This window comes from Physeter macrocephalus, unplaced genomic scaffold (assembly GCF_002837175.3).
Source record: "Physeter macrocephalus isolate SW-GA unplaced genomic scaffold, ASM283717v5 random_294, whole genome shotgun sequence".
NCBI classification, from domain to species: Eukaryota; Metazoa; Chordata; class Mammalia; order Artiodactyla; family Physeteridae; genus Physeter; species Physeter macrocephalus.
Window position 1 is genome coordinate 50,570 of NW_021145575.1, and position 18,617 is coordinate 69,186.

An 18,617-nucleotide genomic window follows, 5' to 3' on the forward strand; every position below is an offset into this window, starting at 1 on the left:
AATGAGGGCTGCATCCCCTCTGAACTCAGCCATGTCCTTTTGTTACCGTGTTTTCACCTGGAGATGGGGCAGGCACTGGGCTGTCCCTTCCTAAGAGGGCGGCTGCTCATGAGAACCCCGGAGTCCTGGCACCTCCTCTCCTCGCTGTCCTCTGGCTGGGTTCAGGCTTCCCTGGAAGGGAGGGGCTCTGTACACTGGCGGGAGCTGTGAGTGACTGGGGTACACACCTGGGCATGTTTCTACCCAGCTGTGAGGTAGTGTACCTGGTGGGGGAGAGCGGCGCTTAGGGGGTTATTGTTAGTTGGCTCCGGTTCCGTCCTCTCCCCTGCTCTGGGCTCAACTCTTCCCTGGGGGGACTTCTCCCACCCTCCCGGCCTGGCTGCCTCTCTCCTGCCTGCCAGGCAGGAGGGGTAGAGTGGGTCTCTGGGGGCCTGGCAGATTGCAGTAGGTTGAAGGGCAACCCGCAATGCCTTTGCTCTAGGAAGAGAGACCTGAGGTGCAGAGACGCCCATCTCTGCCCCTTTCAGAGCCACCTCACCCCCAGCCTTTATTGTCCGGCCCCCTGACCTTTGCCTCTGGGGCAGATTGCCTGGGAGGCTGCAGGCTGCAGACCGTGGGAGGGAGGGCAGGGTGCGCGTGGGTGGACTTTAGGAAAAAAGGGACAGGCGAGAGGTGTGACACACACTGGGACCCTTCTTCCCATCCTCCCAGAACTGGAGGAGGGTGTCCCCTGCTAAGTGGGATACTTGGGGCATGGCTGCCACGGGCACTCTCTCCACAGCCTTGGCCGCTTTTGCCAGAGGACTGGGGAGGAGATGGGATCCGAGGCCTTGGGCTCCAGCCCTTGGGGGCAGCTCAGCTCTTTCTGGCCCCAAACTGGCCAGGCGAGGTAGGGGGAAGCCTGGAGGCCCGCGGGCGATGGGGGAAGTGGAGGCCTGTTCCCCGTACCGTGTGTGGGGCAGCGTGGAGCCAGAGGCTCCGGCTCCCTTGTTCCCGTGGTGGGAGTGTCAGGTCTGTGGCAGTGGGCTCAGCCCCCAAGGCTTAGTGGGCCGGGAAAGTGGCTGGGAGGGTTGTGGTGGGGTACAGGCTGGGAGGGCCTGGAGGCTGGGGGTGGTGACTTGAGTGTGCCTAGAGTACACGGGGTCATGACCGAACCCCTGGGTGTGTGTAGGTCCTCTGGTGACAGGAGTCCTCCTGCCCCCTCACACCGAGTTCTCCACTCCCTCCTGCCACCTCCACCAAAGGTGGGAAGAGACTGCACGTGGGCTGGGGGAGAAGACCTTCCCGATCCTGCAGGGCCCCGGGGACCTTGCCTCCCTCCCCCAGAACCCCCGTTTTGGGGCACCAGAGGACAAGGGGTACACAGGATGTGGCTCTCCATCTGTCCCCCACCAATCTCGCGGCTCACGCCTCCGCCCGCTCCCAGACGTCCAAGAATGTGAAGCACGTGGATGCCCGTAGTGGGGGGAGGGGGGGAGATGCTTATCGGCGGCCGCTGGGTATGGGCCTTTTTCCGCCGCCGCCGCCGCCGCGCTACACCCAGAGTCACCCCCACCCTCCTCTGGGGTGGAGGAAGGGCGGGGCCCAGCGCCGTGCGCCCCCTCCCCGCCGCTCCCCGCGGGCTGCCAGCGGAGCTGCGGAGGAGCGGGCGCCAGCAGGATTGGGAGGGGAGCCGCTGGCCGGGGGCCCGGCTGATTTCCTGCTGATCTCCTCCAGGAAACCGGCCCCTTGTGCGGGCCTGCGAGCGGCTCTGGGGCGCGGGGACTCCGGAGCGTTCTGCCCACCAGGAGCCGAGCGGGGGCGAGGGAGGGGCAGCTTGGCAGCGCGGGCGGGAGGGGACGCCTGGCTCCCTGGGCCGGTGCCATCCCTTCGCTGGGCGCTGGAACTTTTGAGCTGAGAAGGTGTGGTGCTTCTCCCGCCTCGTCCTTCTTCAGGAAGAGGAGAGATTTGTGGGCTGGGGCCTCTGGGGAGGGAGGTGAGTGGGAAGGGGCCAGGCCGTGGAAGTCCTTCCCCCACTGGGTGTGCAGAGTTAAGGCTGCGTCCTGACTCTTGCAGAGGCTGGGAGCGTCCTAGAGTGCCCCTGCTCCCCTTGGCTGCTGGCTGGTGGCCCGGGAGGTGGGGACTGGGCCGGGGCTCTGGGTTCAAAGGGCACAGTGGGAAACCTCAGAGCTGTTACCTGGGTGACAGGTGGGGATGTGTTGGGCGTGGGGCCCATCGTGGGGCAGACCAGTGTGATAGCCTCAGAGGCAGCCAGCTGCTGTGGGGTGGGCCGCAGGGAGGCCTCACTGAGCCCAAACTGTGTACCCTCACCTTCGGTCATCTCCCCCGTCCTGCCAAAAAGCGCAATTTAAAAAGCACATTCTTCCAGTTTCATAAACAGCCTCTGGACTTTGCCTCAGCTCCAAATTTCTACAGACCTTTGCCCCTCCAGTCAGTCCCTGGTCTTAAGCTGCCTGTCCCTCTGGGTGTCCCTCTGGGTATCCCCTGTGTCTCCCCACGGCCCCCTCCCCTCTCTCAACCCCACTCCATACCCCAAAGCTCCCTCTGTCCTTTCTCCCCCTCCCCTCTGGTCCATTTTAGAGGTCGGGCCTTGGGGGAGGTGGGTCCAGGGCAAAGACTGGATGGGGAGGGAGAGAGGGAGGGGGAGGGAGGTCAGAGCCTCCTTCCTCTCTGGTCGGACGCTGAGTGGGATTCTAGGCCATGGTCCCTCCCCACACCCCCTTGTCCTTGACACCCCCCCACCCCCCACCAGTCTGGATTGTCTATTGTGACTCCTTTTACGTCTTGGAAAAAGTTAGCACAACAAAGGGCTCCTTTGTCGCTTACCCCTCTGCCTCCTGGCCTCACCCAGGCCCCCCAACCCCGCCCCCCCCAGCAGCTGTTCTCAGGCCTCCCGCCTGTCTGATTTGCTTGTCTGGCCTCTGGGAGAGTGAGGTGGGGAAATCCAGGCCAGGACAGTTCGATTTGGGGTGAGGAGCAGAGGGTGGGGGAGGTCAGCGAAGAGTCTGGATCGGTGGGGGTGTGGTGTCGGCAGCCACTGATCCTTTGCTGCAGGCTGCTCTCTGGGCAGGGACATGGACATGGGGCCACAGCAGTGCTGGTCAGCCGGGCTGACCAGGGAAGTGGTGCCCAGGCCCAGCTAAGAGCCAGGAAAGCCCTGCCAAGGTTGTTGGCCTGGTTCCCTGTCATCAACCGCCTGGCAGTCCCTAGTTGTGTTTGCAGGTAAAGGGGGAGGGTAGTAGCATGCAGCTAGCCAGCTCCCCACCACTCCCCGCCCCCATCCAGGTGCTTCTTTTCTCTGTGCCTGGACTTCGGGGCCACATGAGCCATGAGGTGCTATGAGATGCTTGGGCAGAAACTCTGGGCCCCTTTGAATTCCAGAATCTCGTGTGCTGGAGTTTGGGGTGAGACTAGATAGGATTCTGGGGTGTGGGAGGAGGCAGGGATCTATCTCCTCACGGAGTCATCCTTGCCCCTCCTTGGCCCTGGGCAAGTGGACTTGGCAAAGCCTCAGGAGGGTGCTGGGTGGCCCCTTGGGAATCTGGGGTTGACTGGGTCACAGTTCTCATCCAGTACAGTACACCCCCAGCTGCCCTGGCTTCGGGCACAGACAGCCCCCATGCAACCCAGCCCTGTTCTGCTTCGGGTGATGGGCATGGGGCCAGGCGCTGGGAAGGATTTGTAGGGGGAGCTGCGCTTGCTGGCTAGGTCACCCTCCTGGTTGCCCTCTTAGAGCTGAATAACAGGAGGGGAGGGGAATAGTAACCGGGACATAGGACATAGTATCGTACGGAGGCCAGACAGACAGAGCATTGATGGGAACAGACCCCCTTTGTCATGCTTTTCCCCCCAGACAGGGGGCACCCAGAGCAATGGGCTTCCGGGGCCCATAGGGACTCTTCTTCCTGTCTCCAGGGCGTCCCCCTGCCTATCTCAGGGAGTCCCCACCTGCTGTGCCCCAACATTTGTGACTCTGCACACCCTGCCTTGGGTCCCTGGCCAGGGGATTGTTTGGGTGGAGGAGGGGCTGTGGCTGCTGGCAGAGTGGGCGGGGGAGTGGCCGGCTTTGAATATCCTGTTGACCCCAGTTTCCTCTGTCCCCAGCTTGTGTCCTCTGCCCTCCCTCCTCATCGGGCCTTAACTCCTTGCTAACGCTGGGGAGAGGGGGCCGGGCTGCTCAGGGTCCATGGCTGTGGAGTCAGGCTGACACCCACGCCCAAAGCACCAAGTACAGCCACGTCCGTGTACAAATCTGATGGTTTATTATCCGCTCTTGCTGGTTTTGAAGGTGGGGTCCTGCGGAAGTAGGCAGGACTGATGGGGTGCTGGAACTTCATCGGCAGCCTCATTTCCCCAGTCGGGCTGGGAAGTCCCAGGTTTCCTGAGACTGTGTCCCTGCCCCAGACTCTGACTCCTGGCAGCAGTGGGGTGGCTGGGAGAGGCTCCTGGGAGAGATCAGGAGGCAGGGTGGGCACCGTATTAAGGATGGTGACCTGGGTCTCTAACCGCCCTTCTCCTCTTGTCTCTCTAGCCATTGAGACCCAGAGCAGCAGTTCCGAAGAGATAGTACCCAGCCCCCCCTCGCCACCCCCTCTCCCCCGCATCTACAAGCCTTGCTTTGTCTGTCAAGACAAATCCTCAGGCTACCACTATGGGGTCAGCGCTTGTGAGGGCTGCAAGGTGAGTTGAGGGGGTCATTGGGAAGGACATCCCTGATTAGATAAATGGGATGTTCCCACTGCCGAGTGCTGGGGCCTGTGCCGGTGATGGTGGTGGTGGTAGTGGGCGTCCCTGAAGCTGCTGATCTTACTTCTGTGCGGGAGGTGGCAGCAGCCTTGGAGGAGAGGAAGCCTTCAATAGAACCTCCCTCCCTGTTAGATGAGCAGGGGTCCCCCAAACCAGAGGTCCCCCTCCTGCCTCATCATCTCCATCCTCCAGCTGGCAGGGTGTACACACGCTCTGCTACCGCTGCCCGGGGTTGCCATGGTGAGCTAGCTGCCGACTGGCTCTTGGCTGGGGACCCAGGAGGCCTGCCCTCTGTGGCCCTGCCTGAACCTCGCCATGGCAGCCTGGCAGGAGGCCGTTAGGAGCAGGCGCCTTGCCTTGGCCTCTCCTTCAGGTGCCCAGGCTGTGGGCTTCCCAGAGTCTGGCTGGATTTCCACGTGCCCATGTTTGGCTCCAGGGTGCAGATGTGGCTGCCACCTTCCCAGCAGCTGTGGGCATGGCCTCTCCTCCTCCTCTCCCCAGGGCTTGAGCCTCTGTACCCGTTTCTTCCTCAGAGATTGGGGCTCAGAAGCTGCACAGCTTTGAGGCTTGGGGCCCTGGGCTGCCCCTCAGTGTGGGGCAGAGATCAAGGGCAAAGCACCAGGCCTTGGACTCTGTGTCTGCCTGTCCTGTCTGGTTGTTCTTGGTCCGCCTTAGCCTGTCTGTCAGTCTCTCTGTTAGCCCGTGTGGGCAGCCCCTGACCAGCCTGGTCTACCTGTGATCAGTAGTCTGTGCGCATCTGCCTGGTTAGTGAACGTGTGTTTTGCTGCCTTGCTCCTGAGCGCGCTCTCCACCTGTCTGGCCAGCCTGTCTGTGTGTCTGTGTGGCCTCTCCTGCTTGCCTTCTCTTCCTGTGCTCTGAGCCCAGGGCTGTGGGTTCCAGAGCTCTGCCTCTCTCTCATCTAGCCCCATCTGCCCCTTTTCTTGACTCACCGGCAACCCGAGGTCCTTTTCCCCAGGAGAGAGGAAGCTGGGTCTATGCATGTGGGTTGGGGGAAGCCCTCTGTCTACCTGCAGTGTTGAGGCAGCAGGTACTGGGATTCTTCTCGGGGATCCTTCTCTCTGCCTTATCTGGTCTACTCGGGTAGTTGATGGCCAAAGCCCTTGGGGGCAGCAGCCACCTGGCCCTCTGCCCCCACAGCTGAGGCCACAGGCCAGCACTGTTCCTACTGTGGGTGTGGCTGACCTGACTCCCTGCCCTCCATACCCAGGGCTTCTTCCGCCGCAGCATCCAGAAGAACATGGTGTACACGTGTCATCGGGACAAGAACTGCATCATCAATAAGGTGACCCGGAACCGCTGCCAGTACTGCCGGCTGCAGAAGTGCTTCGAAGTGGGCATGTCCAAGGAGTGTGAGTGCCATGGGCGGGGCGGGGCCGTGCATTGGGCAGGGCACAAGTGCCTGGCCCCCAAAGCTGGGTGATCAGGGGCATGTGGATGTGTGTGTGGATGTGAACGGGCGTGCTCGTGACGTGGTGTACAGGCTTATGGTTGAGGACGGTTCACCTATAGCTGCAGGGACCTGTCTGTCTGTCTCACTAGTTGTGTGTCCGTGTGCGGACAGCCCTTCCTGTTTGAGTGAGGCGGGCTGTGTGTGCTCGCTCACGTGTATGCATGTGTCTGCTCCCGCTGGCTTACTTCCAGGCCCTGGTTGGCTTTGGGGTGGGGCTCAGAGGCATCCCTGAGTCCCTCCGGATTGTGCATCTTAGGACAGGGGTGCTGCTGGGTATTTGTTGTGTGTGTGTTTGGCGGGGGGAGGTGCTGCAGGCATAGGGATCTTAGAGCCTTTGTCTGGTGGAACCTGGGACCAGGAGTTGGAAGACAGAATTGGGACCTCTCCGATCCCAGAGGAAAGGGGGCTTCCAGTTTGGGCTCAGCTGAGGCCCGATGGAGGGAGAGAGGGAGGGCTGGACAGGGAGACCCTCTTGTGTTGAAATCATGGGTGTTGCCGTGGTGACCGGTGATTGATGATGTCAGAGATAAATGACGCTGACAGACGCCTCCTTGTCTGCGTGGCCGTTGCCATGGTGCCTGAGCCGTGGGGGATGGGGTGGGGGAGGGGGCTGCAGGACCCTCTAGCCCTTTGTGGGCAGGGCAGGGGGAGAAGGAAGCCGGGAGGGGACGAGGGGGGGGACACGAGCAGCCCCAGACAGGAGCAGAGGGATCCTGCAGCACCCGGCCACCTCCTGCCTCAGGAGGAAGGGGCTGCGTTGTCCGGAGCCCAGGAAGTGGCTGCTGTGCGCTGCAGAGCGGGTGACAACTTGGGACCCACAGGCCTGGGACCCCTCCCTGCAGGGCCCAGAACCTCCTCCTCCCTCTGCTTCTACCACCTTCCGCTCGCAGAGCTTTTCATCACAGAAGGACCAGGGTGGGGACCCCCTCTCCCTTCTACCACCAACTCCCCCTTTCCCTCCCTCTGTCTCCTCTCTGGCTGCTCTGTGCCCCGGAGCTGAGCAGCTGCCATTTCAATAGAATTAAAGCTTCCGAATGATAAACGTCTTGTCACAGCTGCAATTTTCTCTTCCCAAATTATCCCCCCACTCTCTCTCTCCCTCACCCTTCTCTCCCTTGCACTTTATTGAATTTGCAGAATCGACATGAGTGATCTCCAAATTATGCCTGCCCCCCCCCCACCGCTGCCCCTCCCTGGGCCCCCCACCCCCACCCCCACCCTCTCTTCCTCCAGCGTCAGCAGCCGCCGCCACTGGTCCTGTGAGTGATTGTGTGTCTGGGATAATCGGCTGGTAACGACCCCATCGCTTCTTTAAAGCCGAGTGGTGTGTGTGGCTCAGCGCCCCCGGTGATTTGTCAGCTCCCCCGGCTAATGGGCCGAGAGACTCTCCCACCCAGGCCCCCCACTCTCAGGCTGGGGAGCCCTACTCTTCGCCTGGCCGCCCAGAGAGCTCTCCGAGCCCGTCCCCGGGACCCCAGTGAGACGGCTGCCCGGCGGGCTGGGGGATGGTGGAGGCAGGAGCCGGTCCTCCCTGGAGGCAGGGGGAGCGGGAGGCAGGGAGGCCGAGCACAGACGTGGGACACTCTGCACACGTGCCTTCAGCCCTGGACCCCCCGCGCGTGCGCACCCGGAGTGTGAGCTGGAGTAGATGCGTGGGAGCGCGGGCGTGCGTGCGGTGGTCACGGGGCCCTGGGGCGGGCCTCGGTGTGTGGGCCGGGTGGGCACGGCGTGGGGCGGGGAGGGGCACCGTGTGTTGCCGTCCCGCCTGCCTGTGCGCTCGCGTGTGTACGCATTCATGTGCGCGCCCCCGCCGGCTGGCCTCCTTTGCAGCCGGCTGCTCTCGGTCTGGTGGGAGGAGCTCGGGCTGGGGATGGACGGGCTTGGGGACGAACCGCCGGCCGCACTTGCCCTCTAACCGCGCGGCCTGGGCCCTCCACAGCTGTGAGGAACGACCGAAACAAGAAGAAGAAGGAGGCGCCCAAGCCCGAGTGCTCCGAGAGCTACACGCTGACGCCGGAGGTGGGGGAGCTCATCGAGAAGGTGCGCAAAGCGCATCAGGAGACCTTCCCCGCCCTCTGCCAGCTGGGCAAATACACTACGGTACGGCCCCCCGGGGGCACCCCTTCTTTTGCCAGGCCTGCCCTCCGCACCCCTGCCTGGGCCACCGCCGCTTCCCCCCCACCCCACCCCGCCTCCCCTTCCTCCCCGCCGCCTCCCATCAAGGAGCTCTCAGGAAGTGAAGGCAGTAGAGGGCAGGTCTGCGGGGGCTGGTGGAGCCAGGCTGAGAAGGGTGCCACGAGGGGAAGGCCCTCACTCTCCCCCGTCCTCCCAGAACAACAGCTCAGAACAGCGTGTCTCTCTGGACATTGACCTCTGGGACAAGTTCAGTGAACTCTCCACCAAGTGCATCATTAAGACTGTGGAGTTCGCCAAGCAGCTGCCCGGCTTCACCACCCTCACCATTGCGGACCAGATCACCCTTCTCAAGGCGGCCTGCCTGGACATCCTGGTGAGGGTCTGCACCCTGCCCACCTGGGCACTACCCCCGTGTCCTTGGAGGATGTCCTGCCACTCAGATAACCACCTCCCTAAACGTCCATCTGGAATCGACCTGTCCAAATGCCCACACACCCAAGTAGCCACCCTTCCTCTCCCCTATGTGTCCACCTGTCCACTTAGCCACTCAGCCCCCGGATGTGCACCCATATAGCTGTACGCGCATCCATCCACCCTCAGTCCATCTTTCCATCGGACCTTCCTTCCAACCACCCATCTTCCCATCTGTTCAGTCTAATAAAGATTCACCTGGGACCCTGTGTGGCCAGGCCTTGAACTGGGTGTCAGGAACAGAGGTGAACACACCACTGTCCCCTCTCGAAAATCTTCTATTGGTGGAGGCAACAGATATGTAAACAGAGCTTGCAAAACTGTGATAAGCAAGCGCTGGCTGGAGATGGGGGAGGGCTGTCCCCTCCCTGAAGGACAGAGAGCCACACTGCTGGACCTTAGGGAGGACGCCCCAGAGGAGGTAGCGTCTAGGGGTTTGTAGAAGGGGCATGTGAAACGCCTGCTGGTATGGGACCAGCTGGATTCAGGGGACTGCAGGGCATCTGGTGGGGCCAGAGGGTGGGCTGGACTGGAGGCAGGATGGGGGCGGATGGGACTGTCAAATCCAGGGCTGGAGGGAGGACCGTCCTCCCTGTCTTCCCTGATGGGCTCAGCCCACCTGTTCCTTCTGAACCACCTCCAAGGTGGTCGAGATGTGGAATGTTGCGGTGGGATGCGACCAGGCTGCTCTTCCTGATAGGGCTGGGGTGGGAGGGGGGACGCAAGAGGCAGGCTCAGGGCTTGAGAAAGTTGAAGACAGTATACATTTATGGAGCTCTTGTTGCGTACCCAGTCCTGGGAACTGTGGACATAAATCCACTGTGGTCTTTGCCTTCTTGGAAATTCTAGTTTCCCTCTTAATTCTCTGCATGGAGGCAGGATGAGCTAGATCAGCTGTCTAATATGGAAGCCACTGGTCATGTGTGGCTATTTAAATTTAAATTAATTAAAATTAAATTCGGTTCGGTTTTTCAGTTGCACTTGCCACGTTTCGAGTGCCCAGCGGCCACGTTGTGGCCGGTGGCTACTGTATTGCACGGTGCAGACGTAGAACGTGTCCAGCATTGCAGAAGGTTCTATGGGACAGCACTGGTCTGGCTGCCCTCCAGGTGGTCCTCGGGGGTTGCTGGTGCTAGAAGTGCTGGGGGATGTGAGTTCCTGAACTCGAGAACCCCCTGCATCCAGATCCTGCGGATCTGCACGCGGTACACGCCCGAGCAGGACACCATGACCTTCTCGGATGGGCTGACCCTCAACCGGACCCAGATGCACAATGCCGGCTTCGGCCCTCTCACGGACCTGGTCTTCGCCTTCGCCAACCAGCTGCTGCCCCTGGAGATGGATGATGCTGAGACTGGGCTGCTCAGTGCCATCTGCCTCATCTGTGGAGGTGGGCAGGGGGCCTGGGTCTGGGGGCCGGGCCCAGGGTGGTGGTACGACCCCCAGAGCCTCTCCCCGGGAGAAGCTCAGGGATCATCAGATCAGAAAGGGACCTGTCAGACCCTTGTCAGACCCCTGTTAGAGGGGGAAACCGAGTCCCAGAGGAGCGGGGTCTGGTCTGGGGCCACACGGCAAGGGAGTCGTGATGGAGAGCTGGATTCTGGTTCCCTGTTTCCAGGCAGTGCTCCTTGTTGGGGGCTTAGGAGTGGGGACTTGAAGGTCAGACCACCCAGGTTCGAATCCTGGCCAACGTGTGACCTTTAACAGCTTGCTGAACTTCTCTGAGCCTCTATTTCTGTAAAATGGGGGCAGTAATGGTCTTCCCCTCATAAAGTTGATGGGAGGATTAGGAGGTTATAAATAAGGCACAGTGTGCCCAGAGTAAGACCCAGTAAATGTTGGCTGCTGTTATTATTTTATTATTATGAGTTCTACCTTATCAGGCTGGTGTCCAGAATAATGGGCAGGAGTGGGAGACGTGTCTCTACTTAAGATGGCACTGCCTGTGTTCAGGGATCCCACCTCCATGAACTGGGCTCTCAGGGCGACCTTTGGGCAACCCCTGTCCCCAGCCCCTCTTTGCTCACATTTGAGAGCCTCTTAGGGCCTTTCTGTGTGGGGACCGCCCCCCCCCTCCCCCCGCCCCCCAGCAGAGAAGCTCAGCCCGTGGTCTGGGCAGGCATGCCCCCTGGTGGTCAAGGCTGGAAGTGCAGCTGTGTTCCTCGCTGGGCTAGGGCAGCGACTCAGCGGGCACCTCTGCTTCCTCAGACCGGCAGGACCTGGAGCAGCCAGACAGGGTGGACATGCTACAGGAGCCGCTGCTTGAGGCCCTGAAGGTCTATGTGCGGAAACGGAGGCCCAGCCGCCCACACATGTTCCCCAAGATGCTGATGAAGATCACAGACCTGCGAAGCATCAGTGCTAAGGGTGAGGCTCCCACACCTGGAGATGCCCCATGTGTCTGCTGGGGCTGGGCCCCAACACCTAGCCCAGGACCCCCCGTCCATGTCCAGGGTCAGGCCTCCTGCATCTGAGCTGACACCCCACGTCTTTGTGCCCATGTGATACCCCACTCACCGGACCCCACCTTGCCTAGGTGACCCCTGCCTGTGAGCCCCAAGGTAGCAGTGTCATCTTCGCGTGGTGGTTAAGGGCATGGCTCTGGAACCAGACTGTGTGGGTGTGTGTCCTTGAGCAGGTCAGACAACAGCTCTGAGCCTCAGTTTCCCATCTGAGGAGTGGGGATAATGATGGTGTTTACAGAATTGTTTCGAGATGTCAGTAGGAGAGTCCACAGCACACAGTGCATAGGAAGGGCCCAGTGTCAAGCCCAGGCGGTCTGACCCCAGAGCCCGAGTTTGGAACCACTTTGCCCTGCTGCCCCTCAGCCGTGGGGGCTTAGGAGGGCTGCCTTATGTCAAAGAGCTGAGCCCTGAGTTCAGTGCATGGTGGAAGCTGATATTGGTAGTATTGACCCTCCCACCCCCTCCACCCTCCTTCCTGGAGCCACACTTGCTTGTGGGGCTGGAGGAGCAGGGCGGGCATGCTGACCTCTGTCCCTCCTTTCCTGCAGGGGCTGAGCGGGTGATCACGCTGAAGATGGAGATCCCGGGCTCCATGCCACCTCTCATCCAGGAAATGTTGGAGAACTCAGAGGGCCTGGACACTCTGAGCGGACAAGCGGGGGGCGGGGGGCGGGATGGGGGCGGCCTGGCTCCCCCGCCCAGCAGCTGCAGCCCCAGCCTCAGCCCCAGCTCAAACAGAAGCAGCCCGGCCACGCACTCCCCGTGACTGCCCGTGCCCCGTGGACACAGCCCTTGCCCCGTGCCCTGGCTTTTCTCTGCCTTTCTACCAACCATGCGACCCCCACCAGTCCTGCCCCCCACCTGTCCTCCCTTCCCCGGGGGACTGGAGGGAGGCGGCGGCGACTCTTCGGACAGAGGCCCGGGCCTGCGATGGACTGCCCGCTCCTGCAGATGTCAGGGCTGACATCGGGGGCGAGGACTGAGTGAGGATGCCTGGTCCCGGGCCTCAGGATGGGCCCCGGGGCCTCGTGTTCATCAAGACACCCCTCTGCCCACCTCTCCACATCTTCATCACCAGCAAATGCCAGGACCTGGCTCCCCCATCCTCAGAACTCGCAAGCCATTGCCCCCCCGTTGGGGAGCCCCCCTGCCTCGGTTGGTGACAGAGGGGTGGGCTGGGGTGGGGGATTCCCCCTGTACATACCCTGCCATACCAACCCCCAGGTATTAATTCTTGCTGGTTTTGTTTTTATTTTAATTTGTTTTTTTTTTTTTGGTTTTGATTTTTTTAATAAGAATTTTCATTTTAAGCACATTTATACTGAAGGAATCTGTGCGGTGTATTGGGGGGAGCTGGATTCAGAGCTGGAGGGGGGTGGGTCCTGGGGGAGGGGAGTGGCTCAGAAGGGGCTTCCCCCCCCAAGTCCCTGTGTCCCCTAAGCCCTCCTCCCCAGCCTTTTCCTCTTCAGTTTTCTCTTTAAAACTGTGAAGTACTAACTTTCCAAGGCCTGCCCTCCCCTCTCTCTCTGCCTAACCACTGGGCGTGGACAGTTTCCCGGCAACCCCTGGAAGGAGGGGGCTCCCCCAAGACTTGGGGCAGGGGCAAAGCAGGGGGACCTCAGAACATAAAGGTGTGTGTTTGTCAGCCTCGTGTCCTTGGCAGAGCTGCCTCCCCATCAGAGCCCACGTCATCGAAGCCCTCCAGTCCCGCCACCCCGAGCCCCGTGAAGGGGCTGGCCGGGGGTCCGAGCTGCCCCTGCCCCCCAGCCTCACAGCCACCAGCACCGCCCACAGGGCCCCCAGACACACACACACACACACACACACACACACACACACACACACACACAGTGGACAGACAGATGGGCCGGCAGACACTCGTGGCCTGAGTTCCTCCATTTCCCTGGCCTGACCCCCCCCACCCCCGTGCCCCCTCCTTGCCCCGCAGGACGGGCCTACAGGGGGCCCCCTCCCGTCACCCCTGCACGCCCGGGTTTGGGGAGCTGGCTCTGCCCTGCCCTCCTTGCCCCGGGGTTGGGGTCTCATCCCCCCAGAGCCCGCTGGTGCACCTGTTACTGTTGGACTTTCCACTGAGATCTACTGGATAAAGAATAAAGTTATATTTATTCTACACATGCCTCAGAGCCTCGCTGCCTCGCCGCCTTCTCTTGGTGTCTGGGCAGGGGCTGGGGGTCAGCTGTGGGCACTGGGGGGGCCAAGCCGCCTTCGGAGCCTGCCTTGCTGTGCTGGGATCTTTGGAGACCCTATGGAAGGAGATGGGCCTGCCCTTAGAAATCCCTTGGTCTAGGGACCCCAGTGTGGAGTGGGGAAGGGGAGAAAGGGAGAAAGCCACCTCGGCCCTCAGAGAGTCCCTAGCCCTTGGGAAGCCAGAGGTTGAGTCCGGGGGGTCACTTAGTGGCAGAGGAGTTCTATTTTTGGAGTGACCACAGATGACCTTCACAGCAGGAGTGGCAGTTGGCCTGGGGACCTGGGTCAGGGGCTCATTGCAACCTAAGAAGAGCTCAGGATTGGGATGGAAACTTGGGAGGCCAGCCCTCTTGTCCCTCTGCCTCCAGGAAGAATTGTCCTGCCCTCCCCTGTCCACCCCTAAGCTCACTTCTGTGGGCCGGAGGCACAGAGGACAGACAGGTGACAGGGCACCTGGATGCTCCTGGTTAAGAGGATGGAGTGTGACAGGCCTTGAGGGTCCTCAGAAGCCAGTTTTCCCCCCCTCCCCCACCACTACACATCAAGGCCCAGAGAGGGCAGTGCCCTTGCCCATGGTCACACAGCAAGTTAGTGGCAGATCGGGGAACAGTACTAAGGGCTCCTACCTCTCAGCCAGGGCTCTTTCCTGGATCCCTGAAGCCCTTGAAGAAGCATCAAGCACTGAGATCTTGGGGGCGGTGGCGTCTGGGGAGGTGTCAGTGGAGGCTGCGTTTGGGGAGGGTTAGCAGGGCGCCTGGGCGAGCAGAGGTTCCTGGCCGGGAAGAGTTCCTGCCACGGGGGTCCACCTGCCATTTCTACTTCAGCCATCAGGTGGCGCCAGATCCTCACTTATGTCACAGTCTGGCCCAGGCTGGAGAGGGTGCTGAGGACAGAGGCTCTCTTCCTCTAGCAAATATTTTCTAACACTTTCTAACAGGTTTCTTTATGAACCTGACATAATTTAACATAGCATACCAAACACATGCTTTAAAAAGTCACCATGCTGTCACACTATATTGTAAAGGAGAAATTCAGGGAAAGTGTTGTGAATTTCCACGCTTCAACGCTTGGGCCCAATCATTGGGCAGATAGGACACAGTCCTATGCTTGCTTCTATTTTTAACGAACATTTGGATTTAAAAGAAGTAAGAAGGTCAGAAGCTATTCTGTGCAAGGAGCCCAGGAAAATTAAAGAGTATGGGTGTATAAAAACCAATAACGAATAATAAAAACATGCCAAAAAAAAATCCCAAACTAAACCCGTAATGTTTTATATGTAAAACAGGGTCAGGTTTTGGGTTCAGGTAATTATAAAGAGGCTGTTCACTATGTAAATGTCAGTGGGACATTCTAAAGGAGTGTGTGACAATTCTTTATTGTGGGGGGACATTGGCATTCCTAGCCCCTACCCGCCAAATGCCAAGAGGGTGCCCCTCATTGTGACGACTAAAGCAGTGACGCCCACACTTACAAAGCGCCCCCCCTTGGGATAGTAGTTTTGCTGCTGGGGCTTGAGGTTGCTCTGGATGGTTCATAGTTCACTGTAGAGCAGAGTTTCTTATCTACGGCACAAGTGACATTTTGGGCTATGAATTATTTGTTGGCCGTCCTGCACACTGTAGGCTGTTTAGCAGCATCTCTGGCTTCTATCCACTGGTTGCACCTTCCCTCAAGCTGTGGCAACCAAATATACCTGCAGACGTTGCCCAATGTCCCCTGGGGGGCAAAATCGCCCCCAGTTGAGAACCACTGCTGGAGTCTGGTCATCGAGGGCTGACATGTGCTTTGCCTATGGGAGCGCAGGGCAGAGGCATTTAACCAGGCCTGGAGCAGGGCTCGGAAGGCTTCCTGGAACAGGTGCTTCCTCCCAGCTAAATCTCTAAGGGGAAGAGTTAGCCAGGTGGAATGCAGAGGTAATAAAAAGCTTCTGGTGATCAGAAACTATCCCCGGCTCTGTGTTTTAACCATTTCGGGTTGCGGTTGAAAAGGCAGAACAGGTGAAGCTGTAGAGGCTGGGACAGGCTGGTCAAGGCCAATTCAGGAGCTGGACTTGATCCCGAGGCCAATGGCAGTGAAGGATTTGAAGCCAGTGAGTGAGGTGTTCAGATTAGAATTGCAGGGGGCGGGAGTAGAGGCTGAGGAAGGGAGGAGTACCCCAGGCCATTGGTGACCGGCTGACCCTGGGCAGCCTCTGAAGGGATGGAGAAGGGTGGCCAAGGGGAGGAAATGCTTAGGTGGTGAAACAGGAGGACCAGGTGATTGATGGGATGTGGAAGGTGGGCAGAGGACGGGCTCTGGCCGCAATAGACGGAGGTGGCCAGGGTGGATGGGGACCCCAGCAACTGAGAGGAGAGCTAAGGAAGTTGGGGCACCATGTGAGTTACTGGTGACCCCTTCCACGCCCCTCACTCCACTCCTGCCACCCCAGCCTCCTTGTTGGCCTCCAAGACCTCCAGCTTATTCCTGCCTCAGGACATTTGTTCTTGCCATTCCCTCCAGTGGGCATGCTCTTCCCGGAGAAGCTTCATGGCTGGCAACTTGCTATGTTCTGCTCCCCGTCACTCAGGGGTGTCACTTCCTCTCCCCTTACTCTTTACGCTGGCTGGTGGTACAATCTATATTTATTGTCTGCCTTCTACACCAGAACGTGAGCTTCACAGGGGCAAGTTTTGTTCACCACTGGAGCCCAGCACCTGAATCTGCTAATACAGCAGCCACTCGCCACAGGTGGCGGCAGAGTCTTAGATATGTGGCTGGTCCAAATTGAGATGTGCTCCAAGCGCAGAACACACACCAGACTTCAAAGACTTAGTACAAAACGAAGAATATAAAACATCTCCTCGATACTTTTTTTATATTGATGGTGTGTTGAAAAAACACTTAAAGAAAATATATTACTAAAATGAATTTCACCTGTTTCCTTTCACTTTGTAATGTGGCTAATGGAAAACTTGGAATTATATAGGTGGCTCACATCCTCGTTCTATGAAACAGTGCTGATCTTGAACACTGCCTGGTATACACTATGTGCTCAAGAAGTATTTGTTGAATGAATATATATGGAAAACAGCTGGACATTCACATCTGAGTTTGTGTGGAAGGGTCCAGACGGGAGACACGGAACTCACTGTAGGTGGAGGGACGGTGGCACACACCGTGAGCGTGGATAAGCGCTTGGGCCTGGGGAACACCTCCAGTTCCTCATCTAGAGCAAGTTTACTGAGCACCTACTATGGGCCTGTGAGGAGGAGAGAGCTATGCATCCAGCAGAAGTGCTGCCTTGGGGCCTCCAGCTCTGGTTTGGGAGTTGGGCTGTCTGTACAGGAAAGCATCTATTTTCTTCCCGGGTGAGACCAAAAGGCAGGTAGGCATTAATTAGCTAGGGGAAGGGGGCGCTGCAGAGAGGGAGGCCACTCCAGGCAAAGGAACAGCATGTCGAAACACTTAGAAGCAAGATTGGGTACCGTGCTTGGTAGGAACAGAAAATTTGGTATGGTTTGGGGCATGGCAACCTTGGAGAAGCCAATGGGAGGGGGCCTGATGAAGCAGGGCCAGACGTGCAGGGCTTCAAAAGCCTCGTTCAGGGGCTGGACTTACCCTGAGGATGGGGGAGCCCCAAGGGCGTAAGTAGGGGGGCTATTTAGAAAGACTCCTCCAGCTGCTGTGTGGAGCCAGGCAGGAAAGCTGAGGAAGAGGCGTGAAGGAAAGGAGGACAGAGAGGAAGCGACCAGGGACATAGAAGACTGGGGTGCTGGCAGCCTCCTCAGCAGGGTCTGGTGAAGCCCCAGAGGTGTGGTTAGATGGTGGCCCCTGGATTTTTCAGTTTGGTGCTGGCTGCTTATGGAGAGCATCCCCACTGGGGCGGTGAAGGAGGAAGAAGATGGGGGCAGAGGAGAGATAGGAGGGGAAAAGGAGGCAGACACGCGCGGACAGACCCTTGTATTTCCCCGGGGGTGGGGCCGGAGTGGGGAGGGAGGAGGGGAAGCAGGTGATGGCAGCAGGAAAATGCAGGGCCAGGAGCACGCGTTCTGGGGGAGGTTTCTTCTGAGGATGTTTATGGACTGGGGTGACGGCAGCAGGGTGAAGAGGGGGAAGCTAGAAAACAGTCCTGCCCTCTGACCTCACTGCCCACCCCCCTCTCTATCTCCATGAAAGGAGGGCCCAGCCACCTTGCCCAGGCCACAAGGTCGAGAGTGCAGATGGTGCCCAGACTGAGGCCTCCCCTCCCCGTCCCTTCCTGTGTGGGCTCCATCAGGAGGGCAGATCATCCTGTGATGGCCCTGCCACCGTGGCTGCTGCTGGCACTGGATCCTGGCCACTCTCACAGTGCATGTCGGAGATCACACACACAGCTCACACAGGGCACACAGATGCACGCGCGTACGCAGAACGCACACGGGGTAGGCCCCCACACGCACAGAGAGCCTGCAGAGGATGGACATGGGCTTATGCACACGCGTGCACAACCAGAGCTCACACAGGTTTCACGTGTGCTTGAGCACCCACAGCTCACACCGTGTGTATGTGTACATGTGTGTGCACATACACAGAGGGCCCACGCAGAGGCCACGCCTCAGTCTGAACAAGCAGAGGCCCCCAGGGATGCTGGTATCACCGTTGTTTTTGTCCCCAGTAAAACAACCCGGGCTCCACCGGACCCTCCACTTTGCACTAGCTCTGCCCTCCTCTTGTCCACTTTCTCTCAGCCCCCCGCCTCCTTCCTTTTTGCCTGGATGACGGCACCAAGGACCGGCCTTAGTTCATTAGATGTCCCCAGCTTGGCTGGGAGCTGCGGATGCTGCCCGGCAGGCCACGCCCCCTGTGTGTCATCTGCTGGGCAGGGGACCCTGCGAACAGTTGCTGCGGAGCCGCTTCTCGCTCCGGGGTGGTGGGGTCTGGCCTCTGACCTCACCCCCGCCCCAGGCAGTTCTAGATGGCCAGGTCCTGGCGGACGGTGGCCAGCGATGCCTTGCTGCGGCCGCTGCCTCCCTCGCTGTCGCAGGCCGGCGCCCTGTGAGCATAGGAGGGCGGGGCGTAGAGGGCGGGGCCCGGACGCCCGGCGGGCAGGGCGGGCGGCGGCGGCGGCGGCGGCGGCGGCGGCGGCGGCGGCGGCGGCGGCG

The 18,617-nt window shown here is 59.8% G+C and overlaps 2 protein-coding genes across 7 annotated transcripts in view; one reads left to right on the forward strand and one right to left on the reverse strand.

Moving 5' to 3' along the window:
- The window catches only part of RARA (retinoic acid receptor alpha), a 43,763-nt gene extending 30,343 nt beyond the window's left edge, over nt 1-13,420 (forward strand). For 4 of the 6 annotated variants that reach the window (XM_055082800.1, XM_055082801.1, XM_007112501.4 and 1 more), the window contains 7 exons: nt 4,532-4,680; nt 5,975-6,116; nt 8,157-8,317; nt 8,550-8,726; nt 10,010-10,214; nt 11,033-11,191; nt 11,838-13,407. In XM_055082800.1, coding sequence (XP_054938775.1) covers nt 4,532-4,680; nt 5,975-6,116; nt 8,157-8,317; nt 8,550-8,726; nt 10,010-10,214; nt 11,033-11,191; nt 11,838-12,055 — 1,211 coding nt within the window. In that variant the 3' untranslated portion in view covers nt 12,056-13,407. Of the gene's footprint in view, nt 1-4,531; nt 4,681-5,974; nt 6,117-8,156; nt 8,318-8,549; nt 8,727-10,009; nt 10,215-11,032; nt 11,192-11,837 lie in introns of all 6 variants that reach the window. The other 2 variants (XM_007112499.4, XM_055082803.1) reach the window with 2 other exon arrangements.
- Nucleotides 13,421-18,426: 5,006 nt separating this feature from the next.
- GJD3 (gap junction protein delta 3) overlaps nt 18,427-18,617 on the reverse strand; it is a 1,093-nt gene continuing 902 nt past the window's right edge. The window contains exon 2 of the mRNA XM_028484989.2: nt 18,427-18,599. Coding sequence (XP_028340790.1) covers nt 18,427-18,599 — 173 coding nt within the window. The remainder of the gene's footprint in view (nt 18,600-18,617) is intronic.